This window comes from Mauremys mutica, chromosome 3 (genome assembly GCF_020497125.1).
Source record: "Mauremys mutica isolate MM-2020 ecotype Southern chromosome 3, ASM2049712v1, whole genome shotgun sequence".
NCBI lineage: Eukaryota > Metazoa > Chordata > Testudines > Geoemydidae > Mauremys > Mauremys mutica.
This window is the reverse complement of record NC_059074.1, coordinates 38197947-38218481: the sequence shown is the minus strand read 5'-3', so window position 1 is coordinate 38218481 and position 20535 is coordinate 38197947. Positions and strand designations below refer to the sequence as shown.

General features: G+C 43.4%; 1 protein-coding gene across 1 annotated transcript in view; it reads right to left on the bottom strand.

Annotated features, from left to right (window-relative positions):
• PXDN (peroxidasin) overlaps positions 1-20535 on the bottom strand; it is a 139255-nt gene that overhangs the window by 92210 nt on the left and 26510 nt on the right. Inside the window, exons 2-3 of the mRNA XM_045011683.1 lie at positions 9924-9995; positions 9308-9379 (exon numbers count right to left, since the gene is read on the bottom strand). Of these exons, the coding sequence (XP_044867618.1) occupies positions 9308-9379; positions 9924-9995 (144 nt within the window). The remainder of the gene's footprint in view (positions 1-9307; positions 9380-9923; positions 9996-20535) is intronic.

Below are 20535 nucleotides of genomic sequence, written 5' to 3'. Positions count from 1 at the left end.
ATAAGGGGTGAATAAACAGTTATTAGTGACTTGTGGATATACTTTACTAGGATAGAGAGTTTTGGGGAACACAATTCTACAGTTAGTATTTGTTTGCAGTAGCAATTACAGTGAGGTGCACACTTTCCAAATACTCAGGAAAAGATTATCCCTGCCCCAGCGAGTTCACGGTGTAGGGATGGACAGCCAACAGACAGACAGAGAGAAGGGGAATAACAAAAAGGATTTTATTATACATCAATAAGATTCACTACAGGCAGCCTAAAAGAAGTGGATTTTTATGTGAGACTTAAAAGTGGGCAAGATATGGGCCTTGCAAACAAGTTCAGAGCATTCAAGTAATGTATAGAAGGTTGTGTAAAGAAAGCCATGGAAGTGATTGTTTGAGAGATTGACAGACATGTGGAAAAAGACAGCAATGTCAACGGAGGGTGACACAAAACTTGACAAGCGAGTATAAGTAGGGAAGAGCAGATGAGGAGCCACTGGAGAGATTCAAAGAGAGGAGTGACATGATCAGCTCATCAAAGAAGGAACATAATATCAGCAGCTACATTTTGTATGAACTGGTGAGGGACAATGTGTGTATACTAGAGAATCTAGAGAGGAGGATCCTTAAGAAGTCCCCCAAGATTGTCGTCTTGGTATTACATTTTACTGCTCTCTCCTTCTCTACCTATTCCCCCATATTCAAACTTTCACTAAATCTTGCCACTTGTTCCATCTTAATAGTTCCAAAATCTGTCCCTTCCTCACTGCTAAAACTATTCTCCATGTCCTGGTCATTATCTCCTTGATTATTGTAACTTTCATGTCTGGCCTTAGACTTCTCACTTCTCTCTCAGCCAGCATTCCCCAAATTCTCTGCAAAAATAATCATCTCCCACAATGCTGAGCACCTCATCCCCTGCTTTGAACTCCCTGAATGGCTTCCTGTCTACCAGTTCATATTCAAACTCCTTGTCCTCACCCATAAGGGTTTTTTTTTAATCTTATCACAGCTACATTTCTACTCACATTTTCCCCCACACACTTCCCTATCTTTTTATCTTGCACCTCCTTTTTTCCAGTGCTGTACATTGTGCCTGAATAGTTTCCCTGTCTGCATCTGGCAAGCTGATTCTGCTGAGGGTGAGGAAGGAATTTTCCCCACCAGAGCATTACACAAGTCCTTAAATATATTAAAGGTTTAGGGGTTTTTTCTTCCCCGTCTTTCTGTGTCACTGCTACTGTCAAATCAACCCAATAATTTACCAGAAGTGAACAAAGCATATACATATATAATGAGTAACAAAGCAAAGAAAGAATAAAACATACTGTGTATCATTTATTTAGTTAATAAATGAAGACAATATTCTAGTCTTCATTTTTGACTGCTGTGTTTACATTCTAGGGTACAGAGGGAGAGCATGCAGCCAAAGTAATATACAGTTACTGCAGGGCAGAATAAATACATGAATTAGCTATGCTATGGATAAGGCCTAGGTTACCTATGATGAGGTGTTCTGGGGGGATGTCTGGGGGTTGCACATTGGCTAAAGAATCTCTACCAAAAATTATTAAGAATCTGAAATTGAAATAAAAGGCTTCAAAGCAAAACAAAGCCAGTTGTCTAATAGCAATAAAATTCATTTTGTCCTACTTTTAGCATCAGAATTTGATGTTATATTATTATCTCAGACAATGTAGCATCACTGTGTGAGAGAGATTGTGGCAATGTAGCAGTCATTGATTTAAAAAACAAAATAAATAACCCCAGCTACATACCTAACAAAAAAAAGTGTACTTCTTTTTATGAAACAGGAAGGATAGATCATGTAGAAAGATTCCTTTCTAAATACTTAATATTTTTGGTATAGAGAAAAAAACCCAAGTGCCTACCTGTACTCTAATTGCTGCTCTTCAAGGTGTGGGTGCAGACATGTATTCCACCGAGTTATGCACACACCCAGCACACTAAAGCTGGAGAACTTTGCCTAGCACTATTCAAAAGGGTGGTGCTCATGCCTTCTGGCCCCATAATCCTTCTGATTAGTATTTAAGGGCAGCCCCACTCCAACTCCCCTCAGTTGCTTCACACATCAAAAGTAGATACTCTGATGCAGCGGGAACGGAGGGTGGGCTGTGGAATACACATTTGCACCACAGTTGCCAAGTTAACAGTTAATAAGCACCGCGACTTTCACAATAAGCCAAAAACCAAGTTAATCCCAATTCAAAACAAGGCCAAAACAAGCCAATCCCTAAGAACCCCAACACTCTATGTGACTAGATCCTCCCGGCGTGCAGTCTGGGACTGTGGTGGGCCCACTCTGCACCCCTGACTCTCTCCCCACCTTGCCCCTGCTTGTCGGGAGCCAATCAAAAATGAGAAGCAACAAGCTACAAGCCAAACAAACAACAAGACAAAAACTAGCCAACGAGCAACCCACAAGCTAATTACGTAAAAAACAAGTCCAATTTATGCGTTTTTTCCCCACGGGTTTGTCATGTCTGATCTGCACCCACATCTCAAAGAGCAACAGTTACAGTACAGGTAGGTAACTGTTTTTTCTTCGAGTGCTTGCAGACATGTATTCTATTCAGGAGACTTTCAAGCTGTAACTAATGGAGTTCGGGCTTGGAGTGTACATCAAGAAGGACTGCAGAACTGCCTTTCCAAAGTTTGCATCTGATCTAAATGCAGTCATAATAGCATAATGTTTGGTAAAAGTACATATGAAAGACCAAGGTGCAGCCCTGCAAATGTCCAATATCAGAACATCATAGGGGAATGTGATCAATTCTGCCTGCAGAGAGGTTATGAGCTTATTCGAAAAGGCCCCAAGCATAGTCCGAGCTATCCCACATGCCATAATAATGCAGAATGATATCCACCTGGAAACAGTTTGCACAGAGACTGCTTGGTCCTTCATGCAATCTACATCAGAAATAAAAAGTCAAGGTGATGAATGAAATGGCTTAGTTCTTTCCACATAAAATGCCACGCTTCATTTCACAACTGAAGAACTAAGATGCTGTTCATCTGTGGTCAAGTGAGGCTTGGGGAAAAAATACAGATAAGTATATTGCTGGATTGGAGATGAAATTGTTACACCACTTTAAACAAAAACTTAGGATGTGGCCCCAAGACCACCTTGTCTTAAAAAATAATTAGTATACGGAAGCCATTAGGGCCTGCAACTCTCAAACTCTCCTCACAGCAATTATCATCACAAGAAACACTGTCTTTTGGCATCTGAGAGACCAAGAACAAGTTGCCCAGGGCTCATATGGAGGATCCATGAGGACAGCCAGCCCAGTACTAAGGCCCCACAAAGGGATCATTTGTCTCTTTCCCACTGTTAAAGAGATCTCAGAAATCTCACTACTATAGAGCTCAATAAAACTGATTTCTCCTGGATAGAGGATGAAACACCAAAACTGCTGCCAAGTGCACCCAGGTTGAACTGAGAGACAGACCAGAGGACTGAAGGGGTAACAGATGCTCCAAAATGTTCTGAATGCAGACATGCATCAGTTGAATTCCCCAAGCGAGGGACCAAATTGAAAAACATTTCCACTTAGCCAAATAAGTAGCCCTAGTAAAGGGCTTTCTGCTATTACCTGTCAATCAGTTTTGGAACAGCACTCCTCTTCCTTAACTAACCACACAGCATCTATGCTGTGAGATACAGACTGATCAGCACTGGATGTGAAATCTGACCTTGACATTGAGTCAGTATGTCAGGGTAAAAAGGAAAAGGAATGGGAAGACAAACCAAAACACAGAGGAGGTTGAAGAGCCAACATTGTCTTGGCCAAGCTGGCGCAACATTGTCTTGGCCAGTCTGGCATGATCCAGCATCAGCTTGAGGAAGACCAGAGGAATGAGTATGATATGCATTGATTAAGGAGCCATGACTGAGACCTGCTCGCAAACAAAATTGATGGCACTTCTTGTTGTCCTTTGTTGCGAACGGGTCAATAGCAGGAATGTCCGATTCCCTGAAGATGAACCACAGCACACTGCTTTTCAGACACCACTCATGATTCTGGGAGAAATTCCTGGTGACATGATCAGCCAAGTAATTCTGGGCTCCTCATAAATGAGCGTCTGAGGGAATGATGCTCTCCTTGATGCAGAACTGCCAGAACTTTATTGCCTCCTGGCAAAGCTAGCTGGAGCGGGCTCCTCCCTAACTTCTTCACAGAATACGTTACAGCGGTGTTGTCAGTAAATATGTTAAGCACTGTTTTCTTGATCTGCGCTCAAAATGCTCAGGCTGGTGTGTGCTCTGGCTCTTGGAGGCAGCAAACTTAATTTCTGTAAGGACCCAGTGAGAGGGACTGGACATTAGAGAGAGATGTTGCTGGGGAACTCGGGAACTGATAGTTGCCTGCAAGGCAACATTCAAACTGGCAGAGTTTTGAGGAGTTTGCTGGTGAGCAGACAGATTGTATGGCAGGAAACTGACATACAGTCTAATCTTCAACAAAACTCACAGAAGCAGAGGGTAATAGTGATTTACGGTTCTGGGCTGCCCTGAGGAGAGTCACAATAAGTAACTCCACAAATAATGTCATTGAATTTAATGGGACTACTCAAGTGCATAAAGTTATTTATGTTTGTAAGTGTTAGCAGGATGAGGGCCCTACAAAGTGAATAATACCTAAAGATTTGAGAATAATTTGGATTATTTGGTAATGTTTCCCATGAAAAAATATATGGTTCTTAATAAAAGAATCTCGATTTTAGTTGATCCCTTCTGAGTTAAGGGGCAAGCTTTGCTTCCCTGCTCTTGCCCAAGCTGCAAGCATAAGAACTGACAAACTCATAGCTGGGGACCAGACCAGTTCACCATGTTAGTTTAGCTCAAAACAGGTTTTAGTCTTATAAGAATGTATTTAGTGTTTAGATGCTAGGAAATGCTTGTAAATTGCTGCACACATTAATCTCACTTGTTATGTCTGTATTCCACACTATAAGAAAATATGTAAGTTTGCTTTATAATTTTGAAAATGAACTTGTGAACCGAGGTTTGGGAATTGCGCGCGCGCACACACACACACACACACACACACACACCTACCTATGCAGAAGGACTATCAAAACAAGATCAAGCATCAAGGAACACCACAATACAAAGGATTGGTTAATGGCCCTATCACATTTGGGAAATACTATGGGCAGGAACTTCATCCTGTGAGCTTGGAAGCTGAACGAAGGATATAAAACCAAGTTACAGGAAAATGTTCTATCTTCTTGGCTGTTTGAACTCTGACAGGGCCAGAGACTCTAAATTGAGGCTGAGTTCCTCTGGGTCCACCCTGGAAGCGGCGGCCAGTAAGTCCCTCGGCCTGCGCCGCTTTCAGCAGCTCCCATGGGCCTGGAGCAGTGAACTGCCGCCAGTGGGAGCCGCGATCAGCTGGACCTGCAGACAGGGCAGGTAAACAAACGGGCCGGGCCCGCCAGGGGCTTTCCCTACACAAGCGGAAACCCCAGTTTGAGAATCACTGGTCTAAGGGGACTGTCTGTGACTCCATGGTAAGACTGTTACAGGGATGCAGGAGTTCACATTTGTTACTGGCTTGGTGAAATCTAATTATAGAACAGCCACCAGTTTGGGGTGTCTGGCCTGTTTTTGACAACCTGCTCTGAGGTAGGCACTCATGGTCATGAGCCACTCCTGGTGTGACAGCTTAGTTAACTGAAACTTGCAGGCCACTCTCACTACACTTTTACCATGTAAGCAAACTACTCCATTCTGACACATTAACACCAGATTAGCATCAGTACTGCTGACAAATCTTCTGGCTGCACTATAGCAGTGTCTGTTTATACTGCATTCAGTAGTCAACTAAAAACAAAGTAAAAAGAGGCTTATTAAAAGCTACATTAAACAATGGCGAGAGGATTTAAAAAAAGAATTCTGCTGACAAAGTCCTGTTATTGATCAGGAGTCCACTGCCAAGTTTCATCTTATTCAACTGCCATGTCACATCCCTAGCTTTCAGACAGGAAGAGGAAAAGGAAAGAACCTTGGTCTGGATATTATAGTCTCCAGATCCATAGGATCTGAATAACAATGGAAGACAGATATATTGGGGAAGCTCAGGTGAGAATAATTTAAAAGTGTTTGTTTTCAACCTTTCATTGAAATTGTTGTGTTCAACATTATCTCAATTACTGTACACCTTTATGATAGGAACAAACACCAGAAAATAAGTAAAGTTAAAAAGTATATTTGTATAACAGATAGTGCTGCAACTGACTTCATCATGTCGCCGCACTGGGTGGTCCTCTTCTTCTTCCAGTTTTATAATTAGTAAACAATGTTTTTTATTGATTTACTTAAACAAACAACATGGAATGAAATCAGTTTTAACACACAGATGGCATATGTGCACAGATATATCTAAGTAGAATATGTGGGGACAATATATAGCTATTTCATAGCTGCATCTAATATACCACAAAATTTGAATTTGTATATTATAATTCAGGGGTCGGCAACCTATGGCACGTGTGCCAAAGACGGCACGCAAGCCGATTTTTAATGGCACGCTGCTCCTTCCGGAGTCCCGGCAAGCAGCAGTGTGCCATTAAAAATCCTGCCCAGCCCGGCCTGGCCCACTCTTCTCCGCTCACCCCCCCGTGGGGGCAGGGGGCAAGGGGCAGAAGCTTGGTCCTGCCGGTTCCCCTGCCTCTTCCCGTAGTGTGCTGGGTTTCTGACCCTCCTCCACCTCGCGGATCAGCTGATGGCCCTTGCGAGGGAGGGGGTCGGGAAGGAGCAGAGTCAGCGTGCTCGCTGCTCCCAGCAGAGGCAGAGAAGAAGCGGGGGCAGGGCCTTGGGGAAGGGGGTGGTGGAATAAGGGCATATCCCCATCAGCCCCCTGACCTGACCCCCCCCCACACACACACACCCCTTTCCCGCCAGGATCCATTGCCTGCAGACAGCCCTGCAGAAAGTCTCCGGGATGAAGCTTCTTGTTCCATCTGCCTGGAATATTTCCAAGAGCCGGTGTCTATTTACTACGGGCACAACTTCTTCCGGGCCTGCATCAGCCAGTGCTGGGGGGAATTAAAAACAAACAAGCCCTCTGCCCTGACTCCCCTTCACACACACCCAGCCCTCTACCCTGAGCCCTGACCCCCAACACACACACCCAGCCCTCTGCCCTGAGCCCTGCAGCCCCGCACCCCCCCCAGACCCCTACCCTGAGCCCTGTACCCCCCTCATATAAACCCAGCCCTCTCCTTGACTCCTTCATCCCCCCCATGACCCCAGCCCTGACTCTGGCACCCTCACACATACCCAGCCCCCGCTGCCCTGAGCCCTGACCCCACCACACACACACACACCCCAGCCCTCTGCCCTGACCCCTCTTACACACACCCAGCCCTCTGCCCTGAGCCCTGTACCACCCTCATATACACCCAGCCCTCTGCTTGACTCCTTCACCACCACCCCCACGACACCAGCCCTGACTCTGGCAACCCCACACATACCCAGCCCCCCCTTCCCTGACACCTGCACCCCCCCTCACATGCCCCCAGTCCTCTGCCCTGACTCTTGCACCCCCTCACCCCATACACCCCCCACATCCTGACTCTTGCACCCTCCACATCCCCACCCCCACCCTGAGCACCAAACGGGAGCTCCTGCACCACCACCACCACATTCCCACCTGCACCCCTCGCACCAAATGGGAGCTGCCCAGGTAAGTGCCCCACACCCAAACCTCCTGCCCCAACCCTGAGCCCCATCCCTCATTCTAGCTCCTGTCCAGACCCTTCACCCCGAGCCCTGTGCTCAGTGTACTGTCACCCTCAGCTCAGTGCAGAGAGAGGAAGAGAATGGGCCAGAACCAAAGAGAAGGTAGGTACCCACTGTATGTGGGCAGGGCCAGGACCCCAGACCGGCAGTGGGCTGAGCAGGTCCGGCAGCCGGGATCCCGGCTGGCAGGAGCCGGCGGATGGAAACCCTGAGTGGCAGTGGGCTGGGGTCCCGGCCGCCAGCCCTGCACAGCCCGCTGCTGGTCTGGGGTTCTGGTTGCCAGACCCTTGCCAGCCGGGGTCCCGGCTGCAGACCCTGCTCAGCCCGCTGCCGGCCTAGGTGAACAGAACCCCAGACCAGCAGCAGGCTGAGCAGGCCAGCGGCGTAAGATCAACATTTTAATTTAATTTTAAATGAAGCTTCTTAAACATTTTGAAAACCTTGTTTATTTTACAATACAACAATAGTTTAATTATATAATATATAGACTTATAACAAGAGACCTTCTAAAAAACATTAAAATGTATTACCGGCACGTGAAACCGCAAATTAAAGTGAATAAATCAAGACTAGGTACACCTCTTCTGAAAGGCTGCCGACCTCTGTTATAATTATACAAATTTGAATTATTTCAGGATTTTTTTTTTAATTCACCAAGTAATTTTGAAAAGGGTACAATGTCAGAGTGTTTAAGAGTGAAGACCATTATTTCTATACAGTGTATATGGATAGGTAGATTATATTCAATATCTTAAAGGCTGCAAAAGTTAAGCTTCTCATATTACACAAATCAGTATTGGAAGGACCAATTCCAGAGGGAGTATTCATGGGAGAAAGCTCAGTATCCATTCCAGTTTTTAGTTGCAGGTTCTGATTACACGAATGGGCCAATATTTTATTGACTGTCCTTTGCTATTTTCCTTAAATTAGAAGAAAATGGTGCATACATAACCTAAATAACTAAAAAATGTTAAACTTGCATGGCACAACTGTTAAAATTGCTATAAAGCTTTGATCAGCAGCAGTGAAAGCATATCCATACATAAAATTTTAAATTACCCTGTTAAATTGTTTATTTGGTATAAAACACAATGTAGGAACAAAAACAACTAGAATGCAAAATAGAAAACATCTTTTGGGAAATTGCACAAATCTGGAAGAGGTGTATGTGAAGTATAGGAAATAGTACCGTAGATTTTCAAAGGATCCTATGGATTTGGACTCTGAACTCCTTTAAAAATCCAATCCTTAACATATGTTTTGCAAATCCCGACACAGATTTCTAATGTAACTAGCAAGTATTTTCAGCTAGTATCAACTGTGCCTGGATTCAAACCAGCAGTATCGCTGTGAAAAGCTCAGTATTACTTTAGCAAATGCCAAACTATCTATTTATACTCCACCCACAGTAGTAGAAATCACATTTAAGATTTTCAAAAGAGTGTGACACCTGAGAATGTGAATAACATTAAATTATGTTTGGTTTTTCACCATTTCTGAAATCATGTTTAATTCACTTTTGATATAAAAAAGTCACATTAACTTACAGATATTTTAGATTTTCAAGGTCTTCAAATGCCCCACTAGGTATTCTTTTAATCTGATTGTTGTTTAGAAGCCTAAAAAAGAAATGAAAACAGTATGTTTCTTAATTCATAAATTGTTAAAACAATTTTCAACTAAAAAGAACCCAGAATGCCAGGGTGTCTGACTGAAAATTTATACAAGCCAAGCATCAAAAACTAGATTAAACAAAAATAAACTAATGGCACATCAGCAATTGCTACCAGAAATACACAGTGATGAATCTGTGCCTTCTCTGTTTTAAATCCAAATGTGCTTAACTATTTCCTTACAAAATCATGTGCTTAAATGCTCATAATAAGCGTAATAAACTTTAATAAAATATTGGGGCTGTCAATGTGTTTTCTAAGGCCTCTAAAGTTCTAACAAAATGTCCAACATATTTGAAAACAAACAAAACAAATAACAAAGACATGTATATTCATTCACAATTCGGCCAAATCTTGCTAGCCACACTCAGGTGAATAGTCCCATTGACTTTTTAAGTACGATTAGCAGGATTTGGCACATAATCTAAGAAAAATCATTTGACTGAAGGTGGGAAAAAGTGTCTTCGGGGCGCAAGGGGAAATAACTTACAGTGTGTTCAGGTTTTTAAGCCGTCTAAATGCTCCAGGCTGAATTTCTTTAATTCTATTAAACCGTAGATCTCTGTGGGGTAAAAAAACAAACACACATCAGTATGAAGAACATTACTGTGGGTCACCATTTTGGCAAAGGGTCCTCGCCTTTGTGCATAATTCATAGCTCAAGATCAAACAGGGGGAGGGTGGGTGAAACTCATTTAAAACGAGGGCTGAACAAAAATGAATACAGTCAGACAATGTGGTCTGTGAAGGGCGGTATCCAAGCTAGGTTATTAAGCCTTTGAATAGTAGCCATTAATCATGAAGGGTCTTCGCTTCCTCAGAGGGCCATCTCCTAGAGGGTGAAAACTCTACTGTCTTTCTTTGGGTATGTCTACACTTCGAGCTGGAAGATGTAAATTCCAGCTCCAATTGTGTGTGATTGAGCTAGTATAGGTAGTCTCCTTGAACTGGAATTTAAACATTCCAGCTTGAAGTTCAGATTTATCTTTTTCTTCAGAAACTGTTTGGGAAAAATGAGGAAAGAATGGGGGAGGGCAGATAATAAGGAAGGACAATAAGGAAGACAAAAGAAGAGTGGGTATAAGGACAGCCAGAGAGGCTGCCAGTCTGGCCAGCAAGGGGATTGCTTTCAAGAGACATAAGCTATTCACATCTTATTTTTCCCCCAACAGCAAAGATGAAAATGACTTATCTAGTGTAGCTTATGAAAAGTGTAAATCTAACTACATTAAACAAGCTGTTTTTGTTTTAATCCCATTTTCTCTGTTTTTAATAAATGATGTTTTATTCAAATTATTGCAGTATGGGTAATATAAAGAGAATATCAAAGAGAAAAGAACCATGCTGACGGTAAAGCGTTTCTGGAGCCTACACTTTGCCATTCAGTCTCACACAAGAGCATGGACAGAAGAGTCTGCTCCCAGTAAGCTGTGTTGCCATCAAGCTTCAGCATGCAAACACAAAGGGAAAGACTAAGAAGGAGATGGAATTTGTGGTGGTGTAGGTCACACTACTGTTTTACTGTTCTTACAATTAATAGCTTCAATCCACCTATTAAAAGATATCATATAAATACATACATCACAATCATCTCACTACTTGAATCAAAACAATCACCTCAGTTGAAAAATACATATAACATTTTAATTATTTTACATACCAAATCCCCGAGCTAGGTCTTAAACTAATCGGGAAAAATCACAGAACAGAAAAGCCACATTCAGCCATCTGCTACACCCATCCTATTGCATTGACTGAGATTGTACATAATTGAAGGCATAGCTTAGCCCAAAGTCTTTTGCAAAGGGTATGCTTAAGCCAGGGGTGGGCAAACTACGGCGCGTGGACCAAATCCAGCCCACCAGCTGTTTTAATCTGGTCCTCAAGTTCCCACTGGGGATTGGGGAATGGGGCTTGCCAGCACTGGGGCACTCAGCTGGGGAGGAGGGTCAGAAGCTGCTCCGCACAGCTCCCGGAAGCAGCAGCATGGCCCTCCTCTGGCTCCTATGCTTAAGAGCAGCCAGGGGGCTCTGCTCTGCATGCTGCCCCTGCCCCAAGCACCACCCCCACATCTCTCATTGGCCGGGAACCACAGCCAATGGGAGCTGCAGGGGCGGTGCCTGCGGACAGGACAGTGCGCAGAGCTGCCTGGCCGCATCTCCGCATAGGAGCTGGAGAAGGGACATGCCGCTGCTTCTGGGAGCTGCTTGAGGTAAGCGCTGCCCAAAGCCTGCATCACCTCATCCTCCCATGCCCCAAACCCTTGCCCCAGCCCTGATCCCCCTCCCACCCGCCGAACCCCTCGATCCCACCCCGGAGCACCCTCCTGCACCCCAAATCCCTCAACCCCAGCCCCATCACAGAGCCCTCATCCCCAGCTGGAGTCCTCACTGCACCCCGGCACCTCATCCACCACCCCAGCCCGGAGCCCCCTCCCGCATCCTGAACTTCTCATTTCTGGACCCATCCCGGATCCCGCACCCCAAACAGAGCCCTCACCCCTCCCACACCCCAACCCCAATTTTGTGAGCATTCAAAGCCCGCCATACAATTTCTATTCCCAGATGTGGCCCTCGGGACAAAAAGTTTGCCCACCCTAGCTTAAACCCTTATTTTTCATGAACCAAATCCTTAAATGCTTACTCAGTTTCTACTCAGCTAAGCAGAGTCAGTCTGCAGCTAGACAGCCCATAATAAGGTAGGATGAGTAGTGCCTCCCTGTTTTAGGGAGCAGCCTAGTTTGTCTCTGTTTTGGGTTGCTGTGTGTTACGTTTCTGGTTTCCAAGAAATAAAGTAGCATCACATTGCAAACTTCCAGCAAGAGTATTTTATGTTTTTATCTAATTTATCTGTTTGTATCTGTTTATATGCCAGGAACATAACATAAAATGTTATCTTTATCTCAAGACATTCCACACAGACACGTCTAGTTAAACTGCATGTGTCTATAACAGCTGCCATCTTCACCAGAAATTGAACTAGGGATCTCTAGAGCTAAAGGCACAAGCTGCTACAGGTTGAGCTAAAGATCTCTGATGAGAGCTGAAGCACTCACATCTTTTGTTGATCAGGCAGACATAAAACACACACTGACTGACCACTGGATCATACTTCCTTTGACAAAAGGAAGCTCATCCTGAGACCCACAACAGTTTGAATCCCAGAACAAATTCCCACTAACATCAGACACTCTGAGGATTTAACCAGGGACCTCCAAAGGTAAACGGCCAAGTGCTAAACAGCTTGTGCTAAACAGCCAAGATTCCTTAGCTATAGCTTTAACAGATCCATATCCTCTGTGGACTGGCACAGAAAGGGACTTGTAAAACACACTCACCACTGTGTTACACATACAATAATTCCATTTTTATTTTATTTTTTTGCAAAATATATTATTTCTTTGTAATTTAGGTAAAAATAACACCGTACTTTCAATGCTTTTAATTTTGAGTAAAATTTAAAAAGTGCCTAAGTCCCACTGTTAGTCAATGGGATTTAGGCTCCTGGGCTTCTGGGTCACTTTATCCCTTTAAAAGAAGGACCGGTGACCAAAGTCAACATTTACCCAAAACAAGCACAATGATCATGATCTATATTTAGAATGGGAAATTAGGAATCAGCATTCAACCCTCATCCAGCAAACAAGTATGTGGTTAATTTAAACATGTTAGGTAAGCATTTAACCCTCTGAATCAGTATCAGAGCGCTCAGCACAATGCAGGAGCAAGCCCTTAATGTAGTAACTCAAATACCATTGTGATAACTATGGATAGGTAATCTTGACCACCATAAATACACATTATTTGATGTGTTAAGATTGTTTACCCTAGCTACTGCTATAGTTTCTATCTGCATATTAATTTCTGCAAGACTGAATAACAAGTCAAGCAGAAAGGCATGGCAACTTATTTCATTCTGTTCAGTAGTTTTCAGAAAGTGCCATGACAAACAAATTACAGTGCATCTTACTGTGCCTAACATTTCTTTAAAGTCAGATTCTTCTGGCATCTTCACGGAATTATGTTTCATTAAAAATTATGACCATACAGTTCTGCAGAAAAGGACCTGGGGATTACAGTGGATGAGAAACTGGATATGAGTCAGCAGTGTGCCCTTGCTGCCAAGAAGGCAAACGGCATATTGGGCTGCATTAGTAGGAGCGTTGCCAGCAGATCAAGGGAAGTGATTATTCCCCTCTGTTCAGCACTGGTGAGGCCACATCTGGAGTACTGCATCTAGTTTTGGGCGCCCCACTAAAGAAAGAATGTGGACAAATTAGAGAGAGTCCAGCAGATGGCAATGAAAATGATTAGGGGCCTGGGGCACATGACTTACGAAGAGACGCTGAGGGAAGTGGGGTTATTTAGTCTGCAGAAGAGAAGAGTGAGGGGGGATTTGATAGCTGCTTTCAACTAGCTGAAGAGGGGTTCCAAAGAGGATGGAGCTAGGCTGTTCTCAGTGGTGGCAGGTGACAGAACAAGAAGAAATGGTCTCAAGTTTCAGTGGGGGAGGTCTAGGTTGGATATTAGGAAACACTATTTCACTAAGAGGATGGTGAAGCACCGGAATGGATTTCCTAGGAAGGTGGTGATCCCAGTTCCCTCAGTCTCTCCTCATAAGTCATGTTCTCCAGCCCCCTAATCATTTTTGTTGCCCTCTGCTGGACTCTTTCCAATTTTTCCACATCCTTCTTGTAGTGAGGGGCCCAAAACTGGACACAGTACTCCAGATGAGGCCTCACCAATGCCAAATAGAGGGGAATGATCACCTCCCTCAATCTGCTGGCAATGCCCCTACTTATACAGCCCAAAATGCCATTAGCCTTCTTGGCAACAAGGGCACACTGTCGACTCATATCCAGCTTCTCGTCCACTGTAACCCCTAGGTCCTTCTCTGCAGAACTGCTTCCTAGCCATTTGATCCCTAGTCTGTAGCGGTGCATGGGATTCTTCCATCCTAAGAGCAGGACTGTGCACATGTCCTTGTTGAACCTCATCAGATTTCTTTTGGCCCAATCCTCTAATTTGTCTAGATCCCTCTGTATCCTATCCCAACCCTCCAGTGTATCTACCACTCCTCCCATTTTAGTGTCATCTGCAAACTTGCCGAGGGTGCAGTCCCGCCATCCTCCAGATCATTAATAAAAATATTGAACAAAACCGGCCCCAGGACCGTCCCTTGGGGCACTCCGCTTGATACCGGCTGCCAACTAGACATGGAGCCATTGATCACTAATCTTCAACTATTGCAAAATACATACACACACACACATATAAAACAAACACTCACACTGAAGGCTGTGGACTTTTAAATCATCAGCCAAAGCCAACTGTCAAACATGCAATTTTTCTAGTGGAATTTGGCAAGCTCAGCAACCAGTTCCAATTTTCTATCCTTCATTATAAATTAAATAATGAAAAGAGTTCAACATCTAAAGTCTGTAATGTTGTATGTTACAGAAGTTGTCTTTTATACATGCATTTAATGACATTTTGGTTGGTCAGGTATATATATTAATTTTGCAATAATTATATTTTTCTGAAAAATAAGCATTAGAGTCTTCCACTACGAAGTCAGATACAAAGAATAGTACCCCAAAAGGATACAAAATATCTTCTTTTTCTGAACTACAGTCCATCCCCCATTCCCATGTATTAGAAAAAGAGTTACTGCAACAAACCCTTCAAAGCCTCCTATATGAAGCCCACCCTCGATCTTTCCCTGTTGCCCCTGAACTAAAACCTCTCAGCCAGCAATCTGTTTTGTTTTCTTCTGTCCCCCTCCCTCCTCTTCTAGAGCCTGACCATTAAAGATACTGAGCAGCCTTAAATCTCACTGACTTCTGTAGAAGTTGAAGGCACTCGGAAGTCTGCAGGATCAAGCCCCTACAGTATAACATGAGTATAAATACAGTGTTCAGAGAGTCACATAGGAGATTGCTTAGTGTGCATCCTATGCTCCAATATGTGCACGTATTTTGTATAAATCTATATCTGAGTGATAAAAGTTCCTAAATAAAAGAAAACCCATCAGTTCAGGTGGAAAAAAAGTAAATATGCATCTTGTATTTTTTAATCAGTAACTGAAATTCTACTTCCATTTTCATTTTTTTATGATATTTTAAAATATTAACATCGTTTTAAAAAAAAAAAAAAACCAGCAGTGTGTGTTGGACAGCAAAATAGAAAAGCTGCGCTCTAGTTAGTTTTGACACTGACGACAGGAAAACATGTTCTTGTAAATTTCGCTTCTTGGAAAAAGCAAGCTCATCAGTCACTGGTTAGGTTTGAGTCTTTTCTAAGGGCAACACTGTGGAAATACAATTTTAAAATATAAAACCTTTTAATAATATTTTTCCTGGCCAAATTAAATGCAAACCTCTAAGCGTATATTAGAGAGCATTGTGTAGATATTACCAACAAATGTGATCTAATACCCCAATGGTTGCTGGCCAGTTCTTGAAGTTCTAGAATGTACAATGTATCCCAATACTCAAGCTGTCATTAACTATGTAAAATTATGCAACTACAAGTTAAGAGGGAACCCTACCATGATGGAGCAAGTTACAATCCTTAAAAATTATTAGCACGCTTCAAGGGAAAGGAAGACTTCCTCCTGATATTTATCACCTTAAGAATAAAATGTGTGCCAACTGTGAAGCCTCCAAGAGCATTTACAATTTATATACAGCATCAGTTAGGCCTGGTCTACACTAAAAAGGGGGTTCGAATTAGGGTACGCAAATTCAGCTACGGGAATAGCGTAGCTGAATTCGAAGTACCCTAATTCGAACTACTCACCCGTCCAGACGCGGTGGGGTCGAACTCCGCGGCTCCCCTGTCGACTCCACCACCGCCGTTTGCCATGGTGGAGTACCGGAGTCGACCGCGGCGCTTCCGGAGTTCAAACTATCGCGTCTAGATCAGACGCGATAGTTCAAACTCCGAGAAGTCGAACTCACCGTGTCGACCCGGACGGTAAGTGTAGACTAGCCCTTACTGTTGCAATATGTTGACTCTAATAATCAGCAGTTTCCATGCCTAATGATTAGCACAGTGGTTTTCAACCAGGGGTGTGCATACTCCTGGGGGTACACAGAGGTCTTCCAGGGGGTACATTAAGTCAGCTAGATATTTGCCTAGTTTTACAACAGGCTGCATAAAAACCACTAGCGAAGTCAGTACCAACTAACATTTCAGATAGACAATGACTTGTTTATACTGCTCTATACACTATACATTAAAATGTAAGTACAATATTTATATTCCAATTTATTTATTTTATAATTATATGGTAAAAAAGAAAGAGAAGGTACACAATTTTTCAGTAATAGCGGGCTGTGACATTTTTGTATTTTTATGTCTGATTTTGTAAGGAAGTAGCTTGTAAATGAGGTGAAATGTGGGGGTATGCAAGACAAATCAGACTCCTGAAAAGGGTACAGTAGTCTGGAAAGGTTGAGAGCCACTGGATTAGCAGACCAATGTATCTAAACAAAACCATAAGAACTAACCACCTGGAGTTAAAAGCTATGTAAAGAGATGTACCTTGCCTCCAGATCAACAGACTGATTCTATCACAAAGGGAGAGTGAATTCCAGACCTGAGACCATGCCATACAACCACTCGCCCTCTGCCCTGAAATTCAAAATCTACTGTCAGCAGAAATACTTCTACAGATCTCATATTCCAGAATGGCAAGGTAGCATTGCCTGGCTATACCGAAAGAAGGACAGGAGACACTTGATATGGATTTAATCAGGCTGCAACTTTAATATTGGATGTCTTGGACTACCTGGTGGATAAGTGTACAGTGCAGACAAATCCATGTTCATTCAAATAACTACCCAGGGTTTCCACCAGCCCCCTTTCATTTTCCATCCAGGTCCCCCAGTCAGCCCATAGCTTGGACCTTACCATCCACCTCTCTCCCCGTCATAGCAGGGTTAAGATGAGCCATAAGAAAGGGAGGGAGTTGGCTCTCTGCCATACCAAACCCCCAGCCCTGTTCCATTAACCAGCATCTCTTTCAAGTCCCTTACCAGGGCATTTATCTGGTCACTGAATGCCTTTCCTATGGAGTATCTGCACTGGACATCTGCCCCACACTTGCAAAATAAATTGCAACAGGTAGCCTAACCACTTTTCTCCTCCCATAATAGGTCCTCCCTAACACCTGCTGTGGGAAAGGCAAAAAAAAATCCCACTCCACCAAAGCCAATATGGTGATGAGAGAAAAATTCCTTCCCAGACCCTCTACAAAGGAGCAACTACTGCAATGCCCACAGCAGGACCTAACCCAGCCCGATATTCGCACCTCAAGGGTGGGTAGGAGGATGGGTGCTGCCTTGCTTGCTGCACGGAGAAAGGGCTTCCAGTTCCCGGGATTCCACCTTTTAAAGGCTTCAGCCCTCACATTCCCACGGGGTGTGTCAGTGCCACAACGCCCCCATCCCGCCCCTGTCTCCCTTCCCCCTTTCAGGTGCAGTACGGTGATTATTCGGAATCATCAGATGACATTGCTAGTTCTGTTTATCTGAATGCATAGAGGTGGCCCTTGGAGAGAAACATAACAAACCCAAGGCCACATACACATACAGATTCCAGTCTTAGCAGGCATGGAGCCTGGGACCTCCTATTTAGAGCCAGGGCTCTATTATTTGAGCAAAAGAAAAATTATTTTACATGTAAGAAAGTAGCGAATTATATAATCTCATTCTGTAAGGGAGGGGAACATAGAGGCTCAGGCCTTTACTGAAAGATTAAATTAAAAACTAAAAGATTAAATAAAGAAATAAAGCCTTGTTTAAGGCACAGGAAATTACATCACATTGGGGCTGTTGGTGGGGAATATATCACCACACTACTGTGCTACACAATAAATTCCCCAGGTACCAAATGACTGAATTTAAAAACCAAACAACTGTTAAGGCTCATGTTAAAGATATTTTGTTTCATCTTTCACTCCAGTAGCAGTAATCTCTATTAGTGAAGAGACTTTTTTAGTCAGAACAAAACATGCTCTTATACTCAGGCAGTGATATTATTCAATTTAATTAACATAATTAAATTTTGTAATCAGGAAATTGCTTTTAAAAATATTTACATTTAACATTCTTTTGATGTAAGGGGTTTTTGTTTGTTTGGTTTTTGTGATTTTTAAAAAACAAGTCTGTTTTCCAGTAAATGGAAAACACATCGTCTAGAAGATGTGTATACAAGGGAGGAAATTAAGGCTTGGAATTTCATTAAGTACAACAGAGTGCACTTGGTTTACTTTAATAATTGTGTGTTACTTTAACTAGATTAATCCAAATATTCTTTTTCAGGGTTTGCATGTGCTTGTTTTTAAATACTCTTTTGATTAACCAAAGTAAGATAAAAGAATGAATAATGTTAATATGATTACTAGAAGGTAGTGCTCATAGTGAAATGTAGAATCTGGTACAATGGGAACCTTGAATCAGCATTCTTTCTGTGATGAACTGTGGTCACAGACATTCAGGCACAATGGATACCAGTACAGATTGAGCTCTGGAACGAAAGTACCAAAACCCCACCTCCCTATCACTTGAGATAAATTCTGTTAACCATCAGTAAGTAGCAGACATTTACTAACTTGAGGCTAATCCAAAAGATGGAGTCTGAGGTAAGGTAAAGGTACAGCTCCTTGGCAAGAATCCCAACATCCTCCACCTTTACATCAGCTGAGGGTGAGAAGGAGCAGAACAGGGCTTCTCATCAGGGTGTTGCTCCTGGAAATCATTGGTTTGACACATACTTTTCAGTCTCTGGCTAATAGATGTCTCACTAGCATTGTTCAAGCCCTAGCGGGTGGGCCCTGAAGTGGGCCCAAAAAAGGGAGCTGGAACCTGGCAACCATCCCTAGGGGAAGAGCTGCCCCATGCAGACCTTTTCTCTCCTCCAGCTCTCTCCCTCCCTTTATGGGATGTAGGAGAACACCCTCTCCCCACCTTTCCTTACTTTTTAGCCAATACCGGGGATTAGGGTGACCAGACAGCAAGTGTGAAAAATCAGGATGGGAATGGAGGGTAATAGGAGCCTATATAAGAAAAAGACCCAAAAATCGGGACTGTCCCTATAAAATTGGGACATTTGGTCATCCTACTGAGGATGGGGATCGGCGCTGGTCAGAGGTCGGTGCCGGTCACAGGTTGGTGCCAGCGGCGTGCTCTGCCATGAGGCCGCGCGGTGTTTGGAGCAGAGTCTGATCTCATCAGCTCTGAGTGTAGTGCGAGGGCTGACTCCATAAGGAATGCTGAGAGATGAATATCCGAGCCTTTTTGGTCCACGGCCTGAATCTCTTGCAAATGCAACACTTATCGCTTATGTGGGTTTCCCCTAAACACTTCAGACTGCTTCTATGGGGATCCCTGACTCGCATAGGTTTTTTGCAGCAGTCACAAGTCTTGAAGCCTGGGGATCGGGGAATGCCCTGTCCCTAGACTAAATCTCGTATGGGACTAATTAACTATTTCTAACATAACACTAAGGGAAATATTAACTATACAACTTTTAACAACCATATACAACAAATTCATTACTAGGCACAGTTGGGATAGGAAAGCTTGCTAAGGAAAGGAGACATTCCAGCACCGTCACTAGTGGTAAGAAGGAACTGAGGGATGGGGGAGCCAGTGGTGCACGTATACCGGTGCATTTGCACGCCACTCCAGAGGGCGCCAGAGCCTGTACCCTACGGATACCACTGAGGGAAAAACTTCTGACACCGGTGTACGTGGCAAGCACACACACCTACAATGAAATGGTCATGAGTAAGCACTCAAAGAAGAACCTGATTGTTATGAAGTATCAAAGGGGTAGCCGTGTTAGTCTGTATCCACAAGGTGCCACCAGACTCTGATTGCTATGGTAAGTCTAATGCAAATCTCTAAAGTAATCAAAAAGAAAAGGAAAATCAGAGCATAGTACCATAGAATCATAGGGCTAGAAGGGGCTGCAAGGGTCATCTAGTCCAGTGGCTCTCAACCTTTCCAGGCTGCTGTACCCCTTTCAGGAGTTTGATTTGTCTTGGGTACCCCAAGTTCCACCTCACTTAAAAACTACTTGCTTACAAAATCG